This window comes from Oncorhynchus gorbuscha, unplaced genomic scaffold, assembly GCF_021184085.1.
Source record: "Oncorhynchus gorbuscha isolate QuinsamMale2020 ecotype Even-year unplaced genomic scaffold, OgorEven_v1.0 Un_scaffold_2000, whole genome shotgun sequence".
In the NCBI taxonomy this organism is placed as follows: domain Eukaryota; kingdom Metazoa; phylum Chordata; class Actinopteri; order Salmoniformes; family Salmonidae; genus Oncorhynchus; species Oncorhynchus gorbuscha.
The window spans coordinates 3,915-21,372 of record NW_025746621.1 but is presented as its reverse complement, the minus strand read 5'-3'; the positions used below and the strand labels follow the sequence as shown (position 1 = coordinate 21,372).

The window sequence follows — 17,458 nt, the reverse complement described above, 5'->3', positions numbered from 1 at the left end:
GGGATAGGAACTCAGCTGCAACTCAGGGCCAAGGGGACGTTGGGGATACACACACACACACACACACACACACACACACACACACACACACACACACACACACACACACACACACACACACACACACACACACACACACACACACACACACACTAGGGCCTTGAGCCCTTAAAAACAGTCTATGATCACCAAGATGTGGCAGAACAAAATGACTAAAGAAAAGACAATTTTATTTCACCGTTATTTAACCAGGTAGGCCCAGTTGAGAACAAGTTCTCATTTACAACTGAGACCTGGCCAAGATAAAGCAAAGCAGTGTGACACAAACAACAACACAGAGTTACATATGGAATAAACAAACATACAGTCAATAACACAATAGAAAAGTCTACATACAGTGTGTGCTAATGAGGTGAGATAAGAGAGGTAAGGCAATAAATAGGCCATAGTAGTGAGGTAATTACAATATATCAGATTAACACTGGAGTGATACAGTGGGGCAAAAAGGTATTTAGTCCGCCACCAATTGTGCAAGTTCTCCCACTTAAAAAGATGAGAGAGGCCTGTAATTTTCATCATAGGTACACTTCAACTATGACAGACAAAATGAGAAGACAAAATCCAGAAAATCACATTGTAGGATTTTTAATGAATTTATTCGCAAATTATGGTGGAAAATAAGTATTATTTAAAAAAAATCCAAAACATTAACTTAGTCAGCTAAATCCACAGTACTATCACATGGACACAGCCCACTACTAGACCCAGTCCACTAGACCCAGTCCAGTCCACTAGACCCAGTTCAGTCCACTAGACCCAGTCCATCTCCACCCAGTCCGTCCTCAGTGTGTACAGAGGCTACTGGCTTTAGGCACCTTCAGGTAAACATGAGGTCATTAACTTACCTAACTAGTTGCCCTCTGACCATGAGGTTATTAACTTACCTAACTAGTTGCCCTCTGACCATGAGGTTATTAACTTACCTAACTAGTTGCCCTCTGACCATGAGGTTATAAACTTACCTAACTAGTTGCCCTCTGACCATGAGGTTATTAACTTACCTAACTAGTTGCCCTCTGACCATGAGGTTATTAACTTACCTAACTAGTTGCCCTCTGACCATGAGGTTATTAACTTACCTAACTAGTTGCCCTCTGACCATGAGGTTATTAACTTACCTAACTAGTTGCCCTCTGACCATGCGGTTATTAACTTACCTAACTAGTTGCCCTCTGACCATGAGGTTATTAACTTACCTAACTAGTTGCCCTCTGACCATGAGGTTATAAACTTACCTAACTAGCTGCCCTCTGACCATGAGGTTATTAACTTACCTAACTAGTTGCCCTCTGACCAGGAGGTTATTAACTTACCTAACTAGTTGCCCTCTGACCATGAGGTTATAAACTTACCTAACTAGCTGCCCTCTGACCATGAGGTTATTAACTTACCTAACTAGTTGCCCTCTGACCATGAGGTTATTAACTTACCTAACTAGTTGCCCTCTGACCATGAGGTTATTAACTTACCTAACTAGTTGCCCTCTGACCATGAGGTTATTAACTTACCTAACTAGTTGCCCTCTGACCACGAGGTTATTAACTTACCTAACTAGTTGCCCTCTGACCATGAGGTTATTAACTTACCTAACTAGTTGCCCTCTGACCATGAGGTTATTAACTTACCTAACTAGTTGCCCTCTGACCATGAGGTTATAAACTTACCTAACTAGCTGCCCTCTGACCATGAGGTTATAAACTTACCTAACTAGCTGCCCTCTGACCATGAGGTTATTAACTTACCTAACTAGTTGCCCTCTGACCATGAGGTTATTAACTTACCTAACTAGTTGCCCTCTGACCAGGAGGTTATTAACTTACCTAACTAGTTGCCCTCTGACCATGAGGTTATTAACTTACCTAACTAGCTGCCCTCTGACCATGAGGTTATTAACTTACCTAACTAGTTGCCCTCTGACCATGAGGTTATTAACTTCTATCTCCTCCATCTTGGCTCTATCTCCTCTAAGACTGTGTTCTTCTATCTCCTCCATCTTGGCTCTATCTCTCCATGGCTCTCTATGTTAGTGGGTTACTCCCTGTTGTCAGATCGTACTAGAGTAATCACTGTGTGTGTGGTGGTGAAGGTGGTTCTTCCTGGTCCTCTCCTCACTGGCCCCGGAGCTTCAGGATGGTTTCCACAGCCTCCGCAAGGTTGTCCACATAGCCATCAGCTGTTACTGTGGGGTGCTTCTCATCATTGGACCTACAGAGAGAGACAGAGACAGAGCGAGAGTTAGAGACAGAGCGAGAGTTAGAGAGAGAGACAGAGAGCGAGAGAGAGACAGAGCGAGAGAGAGACAGAGAGAGAGAGACAGACACAGACAGACAGACAGACAGACAGACAGACAGACAGACAGACAGACAGACAGACAGACAGACAGACAGACAGACAGACAGACAGACAGACAGACAGACAGACAGACAGACAGACAGAGAGAGAGAGAGAGAATGGTTTCATGGAAAGTGTACCGTCTAGATGACGGGCCCAAAGCCTAGAGCCACACTGAGCTGAACACACACACACACACACACACACACACACACACACACACACACACACACACACACACACACACACACACACACACACACACACACACACACACACACACACACACACACACACACACACACACACACGTCAAATGAAGAAGTGATTGCAAGAACCTCCATCTCTACTATGAGCCGTGTATCTGTTAGGGGGGTGAGAACTACACAGGAGGCCTGAGACAAGAGCATTGACAGAGCAGCGCCTGGTTGACTAGGTCTAGTCCCAAATGACACCCTATCCCCTACATAGTGCACTACTACTTTTGAACTACGAAAGGTAACAGGGTTCCATTTGGACCGTAACCTTGGAGACAGCCAGCTGTGTTTTCCCACATCTCGCTGTGGTTCATGGCTGTTCCCTGCTCTCCACAGTTTATGGGGTCATGCAAGGCTAAACGAGGCTAAACTAGGCTAAATCTCACGTCTCACACTCACAATGTGAAAGTAGCAGATAGTGTTTGTGTGAGGCTGAACAGCCATCTGCACATCAGTTACATGACACACACACACACACGGCCCCTTTTGGCTCAGATCAGTGCCAATTTGTCACCGTGAGTGTGTTTTTGTGTGTGTGTGTGTATATATATACTACTGTTCAAAAGTTTGGGGTCACTTAGAAATTACCTTGTTTTTGAAAGAAAAGCAATTTTTTGGTCCATTAAAATAACATCAAATTGTTCAGAAATACAGTGTAGACATTGTTAATGTTGTAAATGACTATTGTAGCTGGAAACGGTTGATTTCTAATGGAATATCTACATAGGTGTACAGAGGCCCATTATCAGCAACCATCACTCCTGTGTTCCAATGGCACGTTGTGTTAGCTAGTATAGTATAGTATATGCCATTTAGCAGACGCTTTTATCCAAAGCGACTTACAGTCATGTGTGCATACATTCTACGTATGGGTGGTCCCGGGATCAAACCCACTACCCTGGCGTTACAAGCGCCATGCTCTACCAACTGAGCTACAGAAGGACCACAAGTTTATCATTTCAAAAGACTAATTGATCATTAGAAAACCCTTTTGCAATTATGTTAGCACAGCTGAAAACTGTTGTTCTGATTAAAGAAGCAATAAAACTGGCCTTCTTTAGACTAGTTGAGTATCTGGAGCATCAGCATTTGTGGGTTTGATAACAGGCTCAAAATGGCCAGAAACAAAGACCTTTCTTCTGAAACTAGTCAGACTATTCTTGTTCTGAGATATGAAGGCTATTCCATGAGAGAAATTGCCAAGAAACTCGTACAACACTGTGTACTCCTCTCTTCACAGAACAGAGCAAACTGGCTCTAACCAGAATAGAAAGAGGAGTGGGATGCCCCAGTGCACAACTGAGCAAGAGGACAGATACATTAGAGTGTCCTGGGGTCCTGTGTTGTGGTTGACTGTCCTGGGGTCTTGTGCAGTGTAGCTGACTGTCCTGGGGTCCTGTGTTGTGGCTGACTGTCCTGTGTTGTGTAGCTGACTGTCCTGGGGTCCTGTGTTGTGGCTGACTGTCCTGGGGTCCTGTGTTGTGTAGCTGACTGTCCTGGGGTCCTGTGTTGTGGCTGACTGTCCTGGGGTCCTGTGTTGTGTGGCTGACTGTCCTGGGGTCCTGTGTTGTGGCTGACTGTCCTGGGGTCCTGTGTTGTGTGGCTGACTGTCCTGGGGTCCTGTGTTGTGTGGCTGACTGTCCTGGGGTCCTGTGTTGTGGCTGACTGTCCTGGGGTCCTGTGTTGTGTAGCTGACTGTCCTGGGGTCCTGTGTTGTGGGTGACTGTCCTGGGGTCCTGTGTTGTGGTTGACTGTCCTGGGGTCCTGTGTAGTGTAGCTGACTATCCTGGGGTTCTGTGTTGTGGCTGACTGTCCTGGGGTCCTGTGTTGTGTAGCTGACTGTCCTGGGGTCCTGTGTTGTGTAGCTGACTGTCCTGGGGTCCTGTGTTGTGTAGGTGACTGTCCTGGGGTCCTGTGTTGTGGCTGACTGTCCTGGGGTCCTGTGTTGTGGCTAACTGTCCTGGGGTCCTGTGTTGTGTAGCTGACTGTCCTGGGGTCCTGTGTAGTGGCTAACTGTCCTGGGGTCCTGTGTTGTGTAGCTAACTGTCCTGGGGTCCTGTGTTGTGTAGCTGACTGTCCTGGGGTCCTGTGTTGTGTGGCTGACTGTCCTGGGGTCCTGTGTTGTGGCTGACTGTCCTGGGGTCCTGTGTTGTGTAGCTGACTGTCCTGGGGTCCTGTGTTGTGGGTGACTGTCCTGGGGTCCTGTGTTGTGGTTGACTGTCCTGGGGTCCTGTGTAGTGTAGCTGACTATCCTGGGGTTCTGTGTTGTGGCTGACTGTCCTGGGGTCCTGTGTTGTGTAGCTGACTGTCCTGGGGTCCTGTGTTGTGTAGCTGACTGTCCTGGGGTCCTGTGTTGTGTAGGTGACTGTCCTGGGGTCCTGTGTTGTGGCTGACTGTCCTGGGGTCCTGTGTTGTGGCTAACTGTCCTGGGGTCCTGTGTTGTGTAGCTGACTGTCCTGGGGTCCTGTGTAGTGGCTAACTGTCCTGGGGTCCTGTGTTGTGTAGCTGACTGTCCTGGGGTCCTGTGTTGTGTAGCTGACTGTCCTGGGGTCCTGTGTTGTGTAGGTGACTGTCCTGGGGTCCTGTGTTGTGGCTGACTGTCCTGGGGTCCTGTGTTGTGTAGCTAACTGTCCTGGGGTCCTGTGTTGTGTAGCTGACTGTCCTGGGGTCCTGTGTAGTGGCTAACTGTCCTGGGGTCCTGTGTTGTGTAGCTAACTGTCCTGGGGTCCTGTGTTGTGTAGCTGACTGTCCTGGGGTCCTGTGTTGTGTGGCTGACTGTCCTGGGGTCCTGTGTTGTGGCTGACTGTCCTGGGGTCCTGTGTTGTGTAGCTGACTGTCCTGGGGTCCTGTGTTGTGGGTGACTGTCCTGGGGTCCTGTGTTGTGGTTGACTGTCCTGGGGTCCTGTGTAGTGTAGGACTATCCTGGGGTTCTGTGTTGTGGCTGACTGTCCTGGGGTCCTGTGTTGTGTAGCTGACTGTCCTGGGGTCCTGTGTTGTGTAGCTGACTGTCCTGGGGTCCTGTGTTGTGTAGGTGACTGTCCTGGGGTCCTGTGAGTGGCTGACTGTCCTGGGGTCCTGTGTTATCATTAGCTAGACTGTCCTGGGGTCCTGTGTTGTGGGCTGACTGTCCTGGGGTCCTGTGTTGTGTAGCTGACTGTCCTGGGGTCCTGTGTTTGTAGCTGACTGTCCTTTATCCTTCAGAGTACTGACTGTCCTGGAGTCCTGTGTTGTGGACTGTCCTGGGGTCCTGTGTTGTGTAGCTGACTGTCCTGGGGTCCTAGAGTGGGACTGTCCTGGGGTCCTGTGTTGTGTCAGCTACTGTCCTGGGGTCCTGTGTTGTGTAGCTGACTGTCCTGGGGTCCTGTGTTGTTAGCATTCAGACTGTCCTGGGGTCCTGTGTTGTGTAGCTGACTGTCCTGGGGTCCTGTGTTGTCATTCAGACTGACTGTCCTGGGGTCCTGTGTTGTGTAGCTGACTGTCCTGGGGTCCTGTGTTGTGAGCTGCACACTGTTGGGGTCCTGTGTTGTGTAGCTGACTGTCCTGGGGTGTTGTACCAGTGAAAAGTCTGGACACACCTACTCAAAGGTTTTTCTTTATTTTTACTATTTTCTACATAGTAGAATAATAGTGAAGACATCACAACTGCATTTAATTAACACATATGGAATCATGTAGTGCCCAAAAAAGTGTTAAACAAATCAAAATAAATGTTATATTCTTCAAAGTAGCCAACCTTTGCCTTTGACAGCTTTGCACTCTTCCATACGTGTCATTTCATAGTTTTGATGTTTATCATTCAGACTACAGACTAATACTGAGAGTATAGATGGGATTGGGGCACAGCTGCATTTATCATTCAGACTACAGACTAATACTGAGAGTATAGATGGGATTGGGGCACAGCTGCATTTATCATTCAGACTCCAGACTAATACTGAGAGTATAGATGGGATTGGGGCACAGCTGCATTTATCATTCAGACTCCAGACTAATACTGAGAGTATAGATGGGATTGGGGCACAGCTGCATTTATCATTCAGACTACAGACTAATACTGAGAGTATAGATGGGATTGGGGCACAGCTGCATTTATCATTCAGACTACAGACTAATACTGAGAGTATAGATGGGATTGGGGCACAGCTGCATTTATCATTCAGACTACAGACTAATACTGAGAGTATAGATGGGATTGGGGCACAGCTGCATTTATCATTCAGACTCCAGACTAATACTGAGAGTATAGATGGGATTGGGGCACAGCTGCATTTATCATTCAGACTACAGACTAATACTGAGAGTATAGATGGGATTGGGGCACAGCTGCATTTATCATTCAGACTACAGACTAATACTGAGAGTATAGATGGGATTGGGGCACAGCTGCATTTATCATTCAGACTCAGACTAATACTGAGAGTATAGATGGGATTGGGGCACAGCTGCATTTATCATTCAGACTACAGACTAATACTGAGAGTATAGATGGGATTGGGGCACAGCTGCATTTATCATTCAGACTACAGACTAATACTGAGAGTATAGATGGGATTGGGGCACAGCTGCATTTATCATTCAGACTACAGACTAATACTGAGAGTATAGATGGGATTGGGGCACAGCTGCATTTATCATTCAGACTCCAGACTAATACTGAGAGTATAGATGGGATTGGGGCACAGCTGCATTTATCATTCAGACTCCAGACTAATACTGAGAGTATAGATGGGATTGGGGCACAGCTGCATTCACCATTCAGACTACAGACTAATACTGAGAGTATAGATGGGATTGGGGCACAGCTGCATTTAACATTCAGACTCCAGACTAATACTGAGAGTATAGATGGGATTGGGGCACAGCTGCATTCACCATTCAGACTACAGACTAATACTGAGAGTATAGATGGGATTGGGGCACAGCTGCATTTATCATTCAGACTACAGACTAATACTGAGAGTATAGATGGGATTGGGGCACAGCTGCATTTATCATTCAGACTACAGACTAATACTGAGAGTATAGATGGGATTGGGGCAGAGCTGCATTTATCATTCAGACTACAGACTAATACTGAGAGTATAGATGGGATTGGGGCACAGCTGCATTTATCATTCAGACTACAGACTAATACTGAGAGTATAGATGGGATTGGGGCACAGCTGCATTTATCATTCAGACTACAGACTAATACTGAGAGTATAGATGGGATTGGGGCACAGCTGCATTTAACATTCAGACTACAGACTAATACTGAGAGTATAGATGGGATTGGGGCACAGCTGCATTTATCATTCAGACTACAGACTAATACTGAGAGTATAGATGGGATTGGGGCACAGCTGCATTTATCATTCAGACTCCAGACTAATACTGAGAGTATAGATGGGATTGGGGCACAGCTGCATTTAACATTTGGATAACATGAAGATATTTTCAGCATATTCTGAATGAAATAAACAAAACTCTAAAAAAAAAGGTCAGTTTCACAGACACAGAGTAATAAAGCCTTGGACCAAGAAGTTCTCAAATCGGGACTCTCCATCGAAAATAGTATTTTTAGTCCTTAGATTTAGATGTTGTGTTAGACCGCCCCCCTTGTGGTCGTTGATGGGACAGTTGGTTTCTGCCTGCATTCATTTCAACGACGTGAAGCCAAACATACGGACGTCAACATACATAAACAAACACCTACCTGTATTTTCCTGTCCTCACTTGGACACCCTTCATTCCACAGTGTTGGGCCCCGCCCACATCATTCACCAGATCGTCTCCAATCATCAGAGTCTGAGAAAGGAGAGAGAGAGAAAGGAGAGAGAGACAGAAAGAGAGCAGGAGGAGAGAGAGACAGAAAGAGAGCAGGAGGAGAGAGAGAGACAGAAAGGAGAGCAGGAGAGAGAGAGAGACAGAAAGGAGAGCAGGAGGAGAGAGAGACAGAAAGAGAGCAGGAGGAGAGAGAGAGACAGAAAGAGAGCAGGAGGAGAGAGAGAGAGACAGAAAGAGAGCAGGAGGAGAGAGAGAGACAGAAAGGAGAGCAGGAGGAGAGAGAGAGACAGAGGAGAGCAGGAGGAAGAGAGAGACAGAAAGGAGAGCAGGAGGAGAGAGAGAGACAGAAAGAGAGCATGAGGGAGAGAGAGAGACAGAAAGGAGAGAGGAGAGAGAGAGAGACAGTGAAGGAGAGCAGGAGGAGAGAGAGAGACAGAGGAAGGAGAGAGACAGGAGAGCAGGGGGAGAGAGAGAGACAGAAAGGAGAGCAGGAGGAGAGAGAGAGACAGAAAGAGAGGAGGAGAGAGAGAGACAGAAAGGAGAGCAGGAGGAGAGAGAGAGACAGAAAGAGAGGAGGAGAGAGAGAGACAGAAAGGAGAGCAGGAGGAGAGAGAGAGACAGAAAGGAGAGCAGGAGGAGAGAGAGACAGAAAGGAGAGCATGAGGAGAGAGAGAGACAGAAAGGAGAGCATGAGGAGAGAGAGAGACAGAAAGGAGAGCAGGAGGAGAGAGAGAGACAGAAAGAGAGCATGAGGAGAGAGAGACAGAAAGAGAGCATGAGGAGAGAGAGACAGAAAGAGAGCATGAGGATGGCTCAGAATCCTTATTAAATGAATGTATGTGCTGGACATATTGTTGTAAAACCTACCTGGTGTGACTGAATCTTCATGTCATCCAGAACTTTCTGAAAGAACATGGGGTCTGGCTTCCCAATGACCTCAGCTTCTACATCACAGGCATACTGATGGAGAGAAACACAACCACCTCAGCTTCTACATCACAGGCATACTGATGTAGAGAAACACAACCATCTCAGCTTCTACATCACAGGCATACTGATGGAGAGAAACACAACCACCTCAGCTTCTACATCACAGGCATACTGATGTAGAGAAACACAACCACCTCAGCTTCTACATCACAGGCATACTGATGGAGAGAAACACAACCACCTCAGCTTCTACATCACAGGCATACTGATGTAGAGAAACACAACCACCTCAGCTTCTACATCACAGGCATACTGATGGAGAGAAACACAACCACCTCAGCTTCTACATCACAGGCATACTGATGGAGAGAAACACAACCACCTCAGCTTCTACATCACAATCAAATGTTTGATTAGTAAAAGTAGGTGAGTTTGACTTTTTTTCCTTATATAAATATTATTTATTTATTTTATAAGCTCATCTGTTACTGTCACTTTGTCATGTTGTTTTCTAATATCTTTTTCATTTTTGTTTTGAATGTTAATAACTGTAAAATGCAAAAATAAAATATATATATTTTTAAACTCACCTACTGTGTGTAGTGTAATATCACCCACCTCCAATGCCTTCATGTAAACCCCAACATCCAGGTTCAGGCCTTCATCCTCCTTGTAGTACTTCCTGTAAAGATCACACAGTGGGTCTCAGGGTTAAAGTAGAGGTCACTTCCTGTAAAGATCACACAGTGGACCTCAGGGTTAAAGTTGAGCTGTAGGTCACTTCCTGTAAAGATCACACAGTGGACCTCAGGGTTAAAGTAGAGGTGTAGGTCACTTCCTGTAAAGATCACACAGTGGACCTCAGGGTTAAAGTAGAGGTCACTTCCTATAAAGATCACACAGTGGACCTCAGGGTTAAAGTAGAGGTCACTTCCTGTAAAGATCACACAGTGGACCTCAGGGTTAAAGTAGAGGTCACTTCCTGTAAAGATCACACAGTAGACCACAGGGTTAAAAAGGTCATCATCACACAGTGGACCTCAGGGTTAAAGTAGAGCTGTAAAGGTCACAGTAGACCACAGGGTTAAAGTAAAGATCCTATAAAGATCACACAGTGGACCTCAGGGTTAAAGTAGAGCTGAGGTCACTTCCTATAAAGATCACACAGTGGACCTCAGGGTTAAAGTAGAGGTCACTTCCTGTAAAGATCACACAGTGGACCTCAGGGTTAAAGTAGAGGTCACTTCCTGTAAAGATCACACAGTGGACCTCAGGGTTAAAAAGTAGAGGTCACTTCCTATAAAGATCACACAGTGGACCTCAGGGTTAAAGTAGAGGTCACTTCCTATAAAGATCACACAGTGGACCTCAGGGTTAAAGTAGAGGTCACTTCCTATAAAGATCACACAGTGGACCTCAGGGTTAAAGTAGAGGTCACTTCCTATAAAGATCACACAGTGGACCTCTGGGTTAAAGTAGAGCTGTAGGTCACTTCCTATAAAGATCACACAGTGGACCTCAGGGTTAAAGTAGAGGTCACTTCCTGTAAAGATCACACAGTGGACCTCAGGGTTAAAGTAGAGCTGTAGGTCACTTCCTGTAAAGATCACACAGTGGACCTCAGGGTTAAAGTAGAGGTCACTTCCTATAAAGATCACACAGTGGACCTCAGGGTTAAAGTAGAGCTGAAGGAATATCCTTCTGAATAAATCAGACCTTTATTACTGGGTTGTTACTATACGATAATAACATTACTATCTAAGAATTGAGTGAGTGAGTGAGCGAGACAGAGAGAGACAGAGAGAGACAGAGAGAGAGAGAGAGAGAGAGATCACACCTACCCTCTGCCCAGAGAGAACAGTACTGGTTTCTCCAGCCCTATGAGAACTCTGAAGGCATCGTTGAGGTTCTGGTAGGAGAACTTCTCTGCTGCGTCTCCTATGACAACACAGTTTGGGTTGGCCTTTTCAACACTGTCAAACTCAGGGACAACACCTGCAACGAACCAAACAGACACGGTATACATGATCACTTTGTATAGAAATAGACACATTTGAAAATAAAATAAAACTTTATTGTTCGTTAAGTAACACAGAATGGAAAATTGTCTTGGGTGCCTCTGGTTTACATTAAAAGGACAACAGACATAAAAACACACAGACATTTAGCATTACCATGTCAGTTCAGCAACTTATTTAGGATCTCTCAGTGATTTATCCCGGGGAAAAGGGACTGGTTTTGGCCCGTCATTGTAAATAAGAATTTGTTCTTAAAACGGTCTTGCCAAGTTAAATAAATAAAAAGTTACATTTAAAAAAAATATAAACATGATTAATCAATACCGTCATAGACCAACAGGTGGGGTCGTAGCCCCCTTTCCTTCAGGACAGCCACGGCAGCCGGGGCTGGGGAGAACACCTCAGACACACAGATGTCAAAGCCCATCCTCTGCAGCTTGGCTACAAACACCTCCCGTGTGGCCTGGGTCTCGTTGGTACAGAAGCGCACCTGCAGGTCCGAGGCCTTTAGCCTGTACGGAGAAAGCTTTTTGGGACATAATCCATTTTTTTACATTTAGCATTCGAGTCGTTTGGGCAGATGTTGTTATCCAGAGCGATTTACAGTAAAATGTTTTCATCATAAATTAGCTAGGTGAGACGACCACAAATCTCAAGTCATAGTCAGGAAATGTCCCTCAGTGTAGTCAGGAAATGTCCATCAATGTAGTCAGGAAATGTCCCTCAGTGTAGTCAGGAAATGTCCCTCAGTGTAGTCAGGAAATGTCCCTCAGTGTAGTCAGGAAATGTCCCTCAATGTAGTCAGGAAATGTCCCTCAATGTAGTCAGGAAATGTCCCTCAGTGTAGTCAGGAAATGTCCCTCAGTGTAGTCAGGAAATGTCCCTCAGTGTAGTCAGGAAATGTCCCTCAATGTAGTCAGGAAATGTCCTCACGTAGTCAGGAAATGTCCCTCAATGTAGTCAGGAAATGTCCCTCAGTGTAGTCAGGAAATGTCCTCAGTGTAGTCAGGAAATGTCCCTCAGTGTAGTCAGGAAATGTCCTCAATGTAGTCAGGAAATGTCCTCAACGTAGTCAGGAAATGTCCTCAGTGTAGTCAGGAAATGTCCTCAATGTAGTCAGGAAATGTCCTCAGTGTAGTCAGGAAATGTCCCTCAACGTAGTCAGGAAATGTCCTCAGTGTAGTCAGGAAATGTCCCTCAGTGTAGTCAGGAAATGTCCTCAGTGTAGTCAGGAAATGTCCCTCAGTGTAGTCAGGAAATGTCCTCAGTGTAGTCAGGAAATGTCCCTCAGTGTAGTCAGGAAATGTCCCTCAGTGTAGTCAGGAAATGTCCCTCAACGTAGTCAGGAAATGTCCTCAGTGTAGTCAGGAAATGTCCCTCAATGTAGTCAGGAAATGTCCTCAGTGTAGTCAGGAAATGTCCCTCAGTGTAGTCAGGAAATGTCCCTCAGTGTAGTCAGGAAATGTCCCTCAGTGATAGTCAGAAAAATGTCCCTGAAGTGTAGTCAGTGAAATGTCCTCAGTGTAGTCAGGAAATGTCCTCAGTGTAGTCAGGAAATGTCCTCAGTGTAGTCAGAAATGTCCCTCAGTGTAGTCAGGAAATGTCCCTCAACGTAGTCAGGAAATGTCCCTCAGTGTAGTCAGGAAATGTCCCTCAGTGTAGTCAGGAAATGTCCTCAGTGTAGTCAGGAACATGTCCCTCAGTGATAGTCAGGAAATGTTGGTATCAGGAAATGTCCCTCTGGTCATAAGACAGTCAGTGATATATGAAAAGACTGAGTATGAAAACCTAAGTCAGTGTAAATTCATTATTTTAAAATGTTTTGCATTTTTTTGCGTACAATGGGATTTAATCAAGACATTTTGATAACAATGACCACTCTCTAATCTCTCATTATTCTGCAGAACAGACCCTCTACATTACTCATTAGGATACAATGTTAACCTTGGTTAGACTACAGAACAGATGCATTACTAATAGGAGGTTGATATTGTCTCATTAGGATACAATGACATTACTAATAGGAGGTTGATATTGTCTCATTAGGATACAATGAACCTCTGCATGTCTCATTAGGATACAATGAACCTCTGCATGTCTCATTAGGATACAATGACCCTCTGCATGTCTCATTAGGATACAATGACCCTCTGCATGTCTCATTAGGATACAATGACCCTCTGCATGTCTCATTAGGATACAATGACCCTCTGCATGTCTCATTAGGATACAATGACCCTCTGCATGTCTCATTAGGATACAATGACCCTCTGCATGTCTCATTAGGATACAATGACCCTCTGCATGTCTCATTAGGATACAATGACCCTCTGCATGTCTCATTAGGATACAATGACCCTCTGCATGTCTCATTAGGATACAATGACCCTCTGCATGTCTCATTAGGATACAATGACCCTCTGCATGTCTCATTAGGATACAATGACCCTCTGCATGTCTCAATAGGATACAATGACCCTCTGCATGTCTCATTAGGATACAATGACCCTCTGCATGTCTCATTAGGATACAATGACCCTCTGCATGTCTCATTAGGATACAATGACCCTCTGCATGTCTCATTAGGATACAATGACCCTCTGCATGTCTCATTAGGATACAATGATCCTCTGCATGTCTCATTAGGATACAATGACCCTCTGCATGTCTCATTAGGATACAATGACCCTCTGCATGTCTTAGGATACAATGACCCTCTGCATGTCTCAATAGGATACAATGACCCTCTGCATGTCTCATTAGGATACAATGACCCTCTGCATGTCTCATTAGGATACAATGACCCTCTGCATGTCTCATTAGGATACAATGACCCTCTGCATGTCTCATTAGGATACAATGACCCTCTGCATGTCTCAATAGGATACAATGATCCTCTGCATGTCTCATTAGGATACAATGACCCTCTGCATGTCTCATTAGGATACAATGACCTCTGCATGTCTCATTAGGATACAATGACCCTCTGCATGTCTCATTAGGATACAATGACCCTCTGCATGTCTCATTAGGATACAATGACCCTCTGCATGTCTCATTAGGATACAATGACCCTCTGCATGTCTCATTAGGATACAATGACCCTCTGCATGTCTCATTAGGATACAATGACCCTCTGCATGTCTCAATAGGATACAATGATCATGTTCATTAGGATACAATGACCTCTGCATGTCTCATTAGGATACTGACCCCCTGCATGTTGTAGATTAATACAATGAACCTCTGCATGTCTCATTAGGATCATGACCCTCTGCATGTCTCATTAGGATACAATGACCCTCTGCATGTCTCATTAGATACAATGCTTCTGCATGTCTAGAGCTTCCGAAAGGACATTCAACTGATCTGCACGTTTAACACGTTACATTTATTTTTGTATTTTATTGGGATTGTAGAAATAATGTATCTGCAGTTCTTCATAGAGTTGAGAGCTCTGAAGACATCTTGCCACCACACCCCTTATCAGTTTTGAACGTCATTGAGCTGTTTAGGTTAATAGCAGACTGTTTCTGCAGTAAAAAAGAACTGTTGTAGAGCTGTAATAGAGCTTCCTGTTTCTGCAGTATGTCATAGAGCTGTTGTAGAGCTGTAATAGAGCTTCCTGTTTCTGCAGTATGTCATAGAGCTGTTGTAGAGCTGTAATAGAGCTTCCTGTTTCTGCAGTATGTCATAGAGCTGTTGTAGAGCTGTAATAGAGCTTCCTGTTTCTGCAGTATGTCATAGAGCTGTTGTAGAGCTGTAATAGAGCTTCCTGTTTCTGCAGTAGAGCTGTCATAGAGCTTCCTGTTTCTGTGTCATAGAGCTGTTGTAGAGCTGTAATAGAGCTTCCTGTTTCTGCAGTATGTCATAGAGCTGTTGTAGAGGTGTAATAAAGCTTCCTGTTTCTGCAGTATATCATGTGTGTTCTGCTACTACGTTTCAATATGAACGAATCTGATGGCTAATCGTTGTAGTACCATCGTTGCTGATGTATAAAACCTCACTTTTCTCACTGCTTCTACCTATATAAAACGCCACACGTCTAAAGACTATGAATACAAGCTTTCCAACAGGTGTCGAACATACCGAAAAGGAGTGAAAACACGAGAGTTGACTGATGAGCTCAATCTCAAACCAGAACAACCACACGGCAGCTTCACTGCTGGCTGCCGATCGGTAAGAGATTTAAATAAATTATAGATTTAAATAAATTATTATTATTTGCATATTTAGAACATGCAACATTTCTATTTGAAGGAGTCTCGCTAATAATATGTTTCCACCCGGACCCACTGTCCCGAATCAGTGTCCGTCCTCTGAATGCCACTGGGCAAAGCTCGACGTCTACCTAGTAACTTACCTAACTAACCTCCTCACCTTTTCACCGCTTCTACGGAGCCTGGAATCGGTGTGCCGCCGTCTTCTCCAGCATCATATAACACGCCGCACATGTCTAAAATCACACCTTTCAGACTTTTGACGGAGTCTTCCCAGCTGGTAGCTGCCATGACGAAAAAGTGACACAGTAAAAAGAGCTGATTCTTCTTCTTCTTCTTCTTCTTCTGGATCGCATCCAACGTTTAGCTGCGTACACCGCCACCTACTGTACTGGAGTGGGAGGCCAGTCACAGCCGACCTACATTAAATTCTCTTCATTATTCCTGTTCCTCTGAGAAATTAAAATAGCGCCTAGACAACATCACCGACACTCATTAAAACCCCACTACCCAATTCCACTACCTTAATCCCGCTTTGAGGACAATACAGTGCCACTGACACTGCCCGCAACTAAAACATGCGGTCTCTCCTTCACTACAGCCGACGTGAGGAAAACATTTAAACGTGTCAACCCTCGCAAGGCTGCAGGCCCAGACGGCATCCCCAGCCGCACCCTCAGAGCATGCACAGACCAGCTGGCTGGTGTGTTTACGGACATATTCAATCAATCCCTATCCCAGTCTGTTGTTCCCACATGCTTCAAGAGGGCCACCATTGTTCCTGTTCCCAAGAAAGCTAAGGTAACTGAGCTAAACGACTACCGCCCCGTAGCACTCACTTCCGTCATCATGAAGTGCTTTGAGAGACTAGTCAAGGACCATATCACCTCCACCATACCTGACACCCTAGACCCACTCCAATTTGCTTACCGCCCAAATAGGTCCACGGAGGATGCAATCTCAACCACACTGCACACTGCCCTAACCCACCTGGACAAGAGGAATACCTATGTGAGAATGCTGTTCATCGACTACAGCTCGGCATTTAACACCATAGTGCCCTCCAAGCTCGTCATCAAGCTCGAGACCCTGGGTCTCGACCCCGCCCTGTGCAACTGGGTACTGGACTTCCTGACGGGCCGCCCCAGGTGGTGAGGGTAGGCAACAACATCTCCACCCCGCTGATCCTCAACACTGGGGCCCCACAAGGGTGCGTTCTGAGCCCTCTCCTGTACTCCCTGTTTACTCACGACTGTGTGGCCACGCACGCCTCCAACTCAATCATCAAGTTTGCTTAATTACCAACAACGACGAGACGGCCTACAGGGAGGAGGTGAGGGCCCTCGGAGTGTGGTGTCAGGAAAATAACCTCACACTCAATGTCAACAAAACTAAGGAGATTATTGTGGACTTCAGGAAACAGCAGAGGGAACACCCCCCTATCCACATCGATGGAACAGTAGTGGAGAGGGTAGCAAGTTTTAAGTTCCTCGGCGTACACATCACAGACAAACTGAATTGGTCCACCCACACAGACAGCATCGTGAAGAAGGCGCAGCAGCGCCTCTTCAACCTCAGGAGGCTGAAGAAATTTGGCTTGTCACCAAAAGCACACACAAACTTCTACAGATGCACAATCGAGAGCATCCTGTCGGGCTGTATCATCACCTGGTACGGCAACTGCTCCGCCTCAACCGTAAGGCTCTCCAGAGGGTAGTGAGGTCTGCACAACGCATCACCGGGGCAAACTACCTGCCCTCCAGGACACCTGCACCACCCGATGTCACAGGAAGGCCATAAAGATCATCAAGGACATCAACCACCCAAGCCACTGCCTGTTCACCCCGCTATCATCCAGAAGGCGAGGTCAGTACAG

The 17,458-nt window shown here is 45.7% G+C and overlaps 1 protein-coding gene across 2 annotated transcripts; it reads right to left on the bottom strand.

The window, feature by feature from the left end:
* Window positions 1-1,838: 1,838 nt before the first annotated feature.
* LOC124024796 (phospholysine phosphohistidine inorganic pyrophosphate phosphatase-like) lies at window positions 1,839-15,935 on the bottom strand. Of its 2 annotated transcripts, XM_046338547.1 has the most exons (7): window positions 15,743-15,935; window positions 11,687-11,874; window positions 11,186-11,339; window positions 9,963-10,026; window positions 9,282-9,374; window positions 8,344-8,435; window positions 1,839-2,265 (listed from the first exon to the last, which is right to left on the bottom strand). In XM_046338547.1, the coding sequence occupies exons 1-7, from the start codon at window positions 15,871-15,873 to the stop codon at window positions 2,169-2,171; spliced, it is 819 nt and encodes a 272-aa protein (XP_046194503.1). In that variant the 5' UTR covers window positions 15,874-15,935; the 3' UTR covers window positions 1,839-2,168. The 2 variants fall into 2 exon arrangements, with proteins under 2 accessions (XP_046194503.1, XP_046194504.1); XM_046338548.1 differs by lacking the exon at window positions 9,282-9,374.
* Between the last annotated feature and the right edge of the window lie 1,523 nt (window positions 15,936-17,458).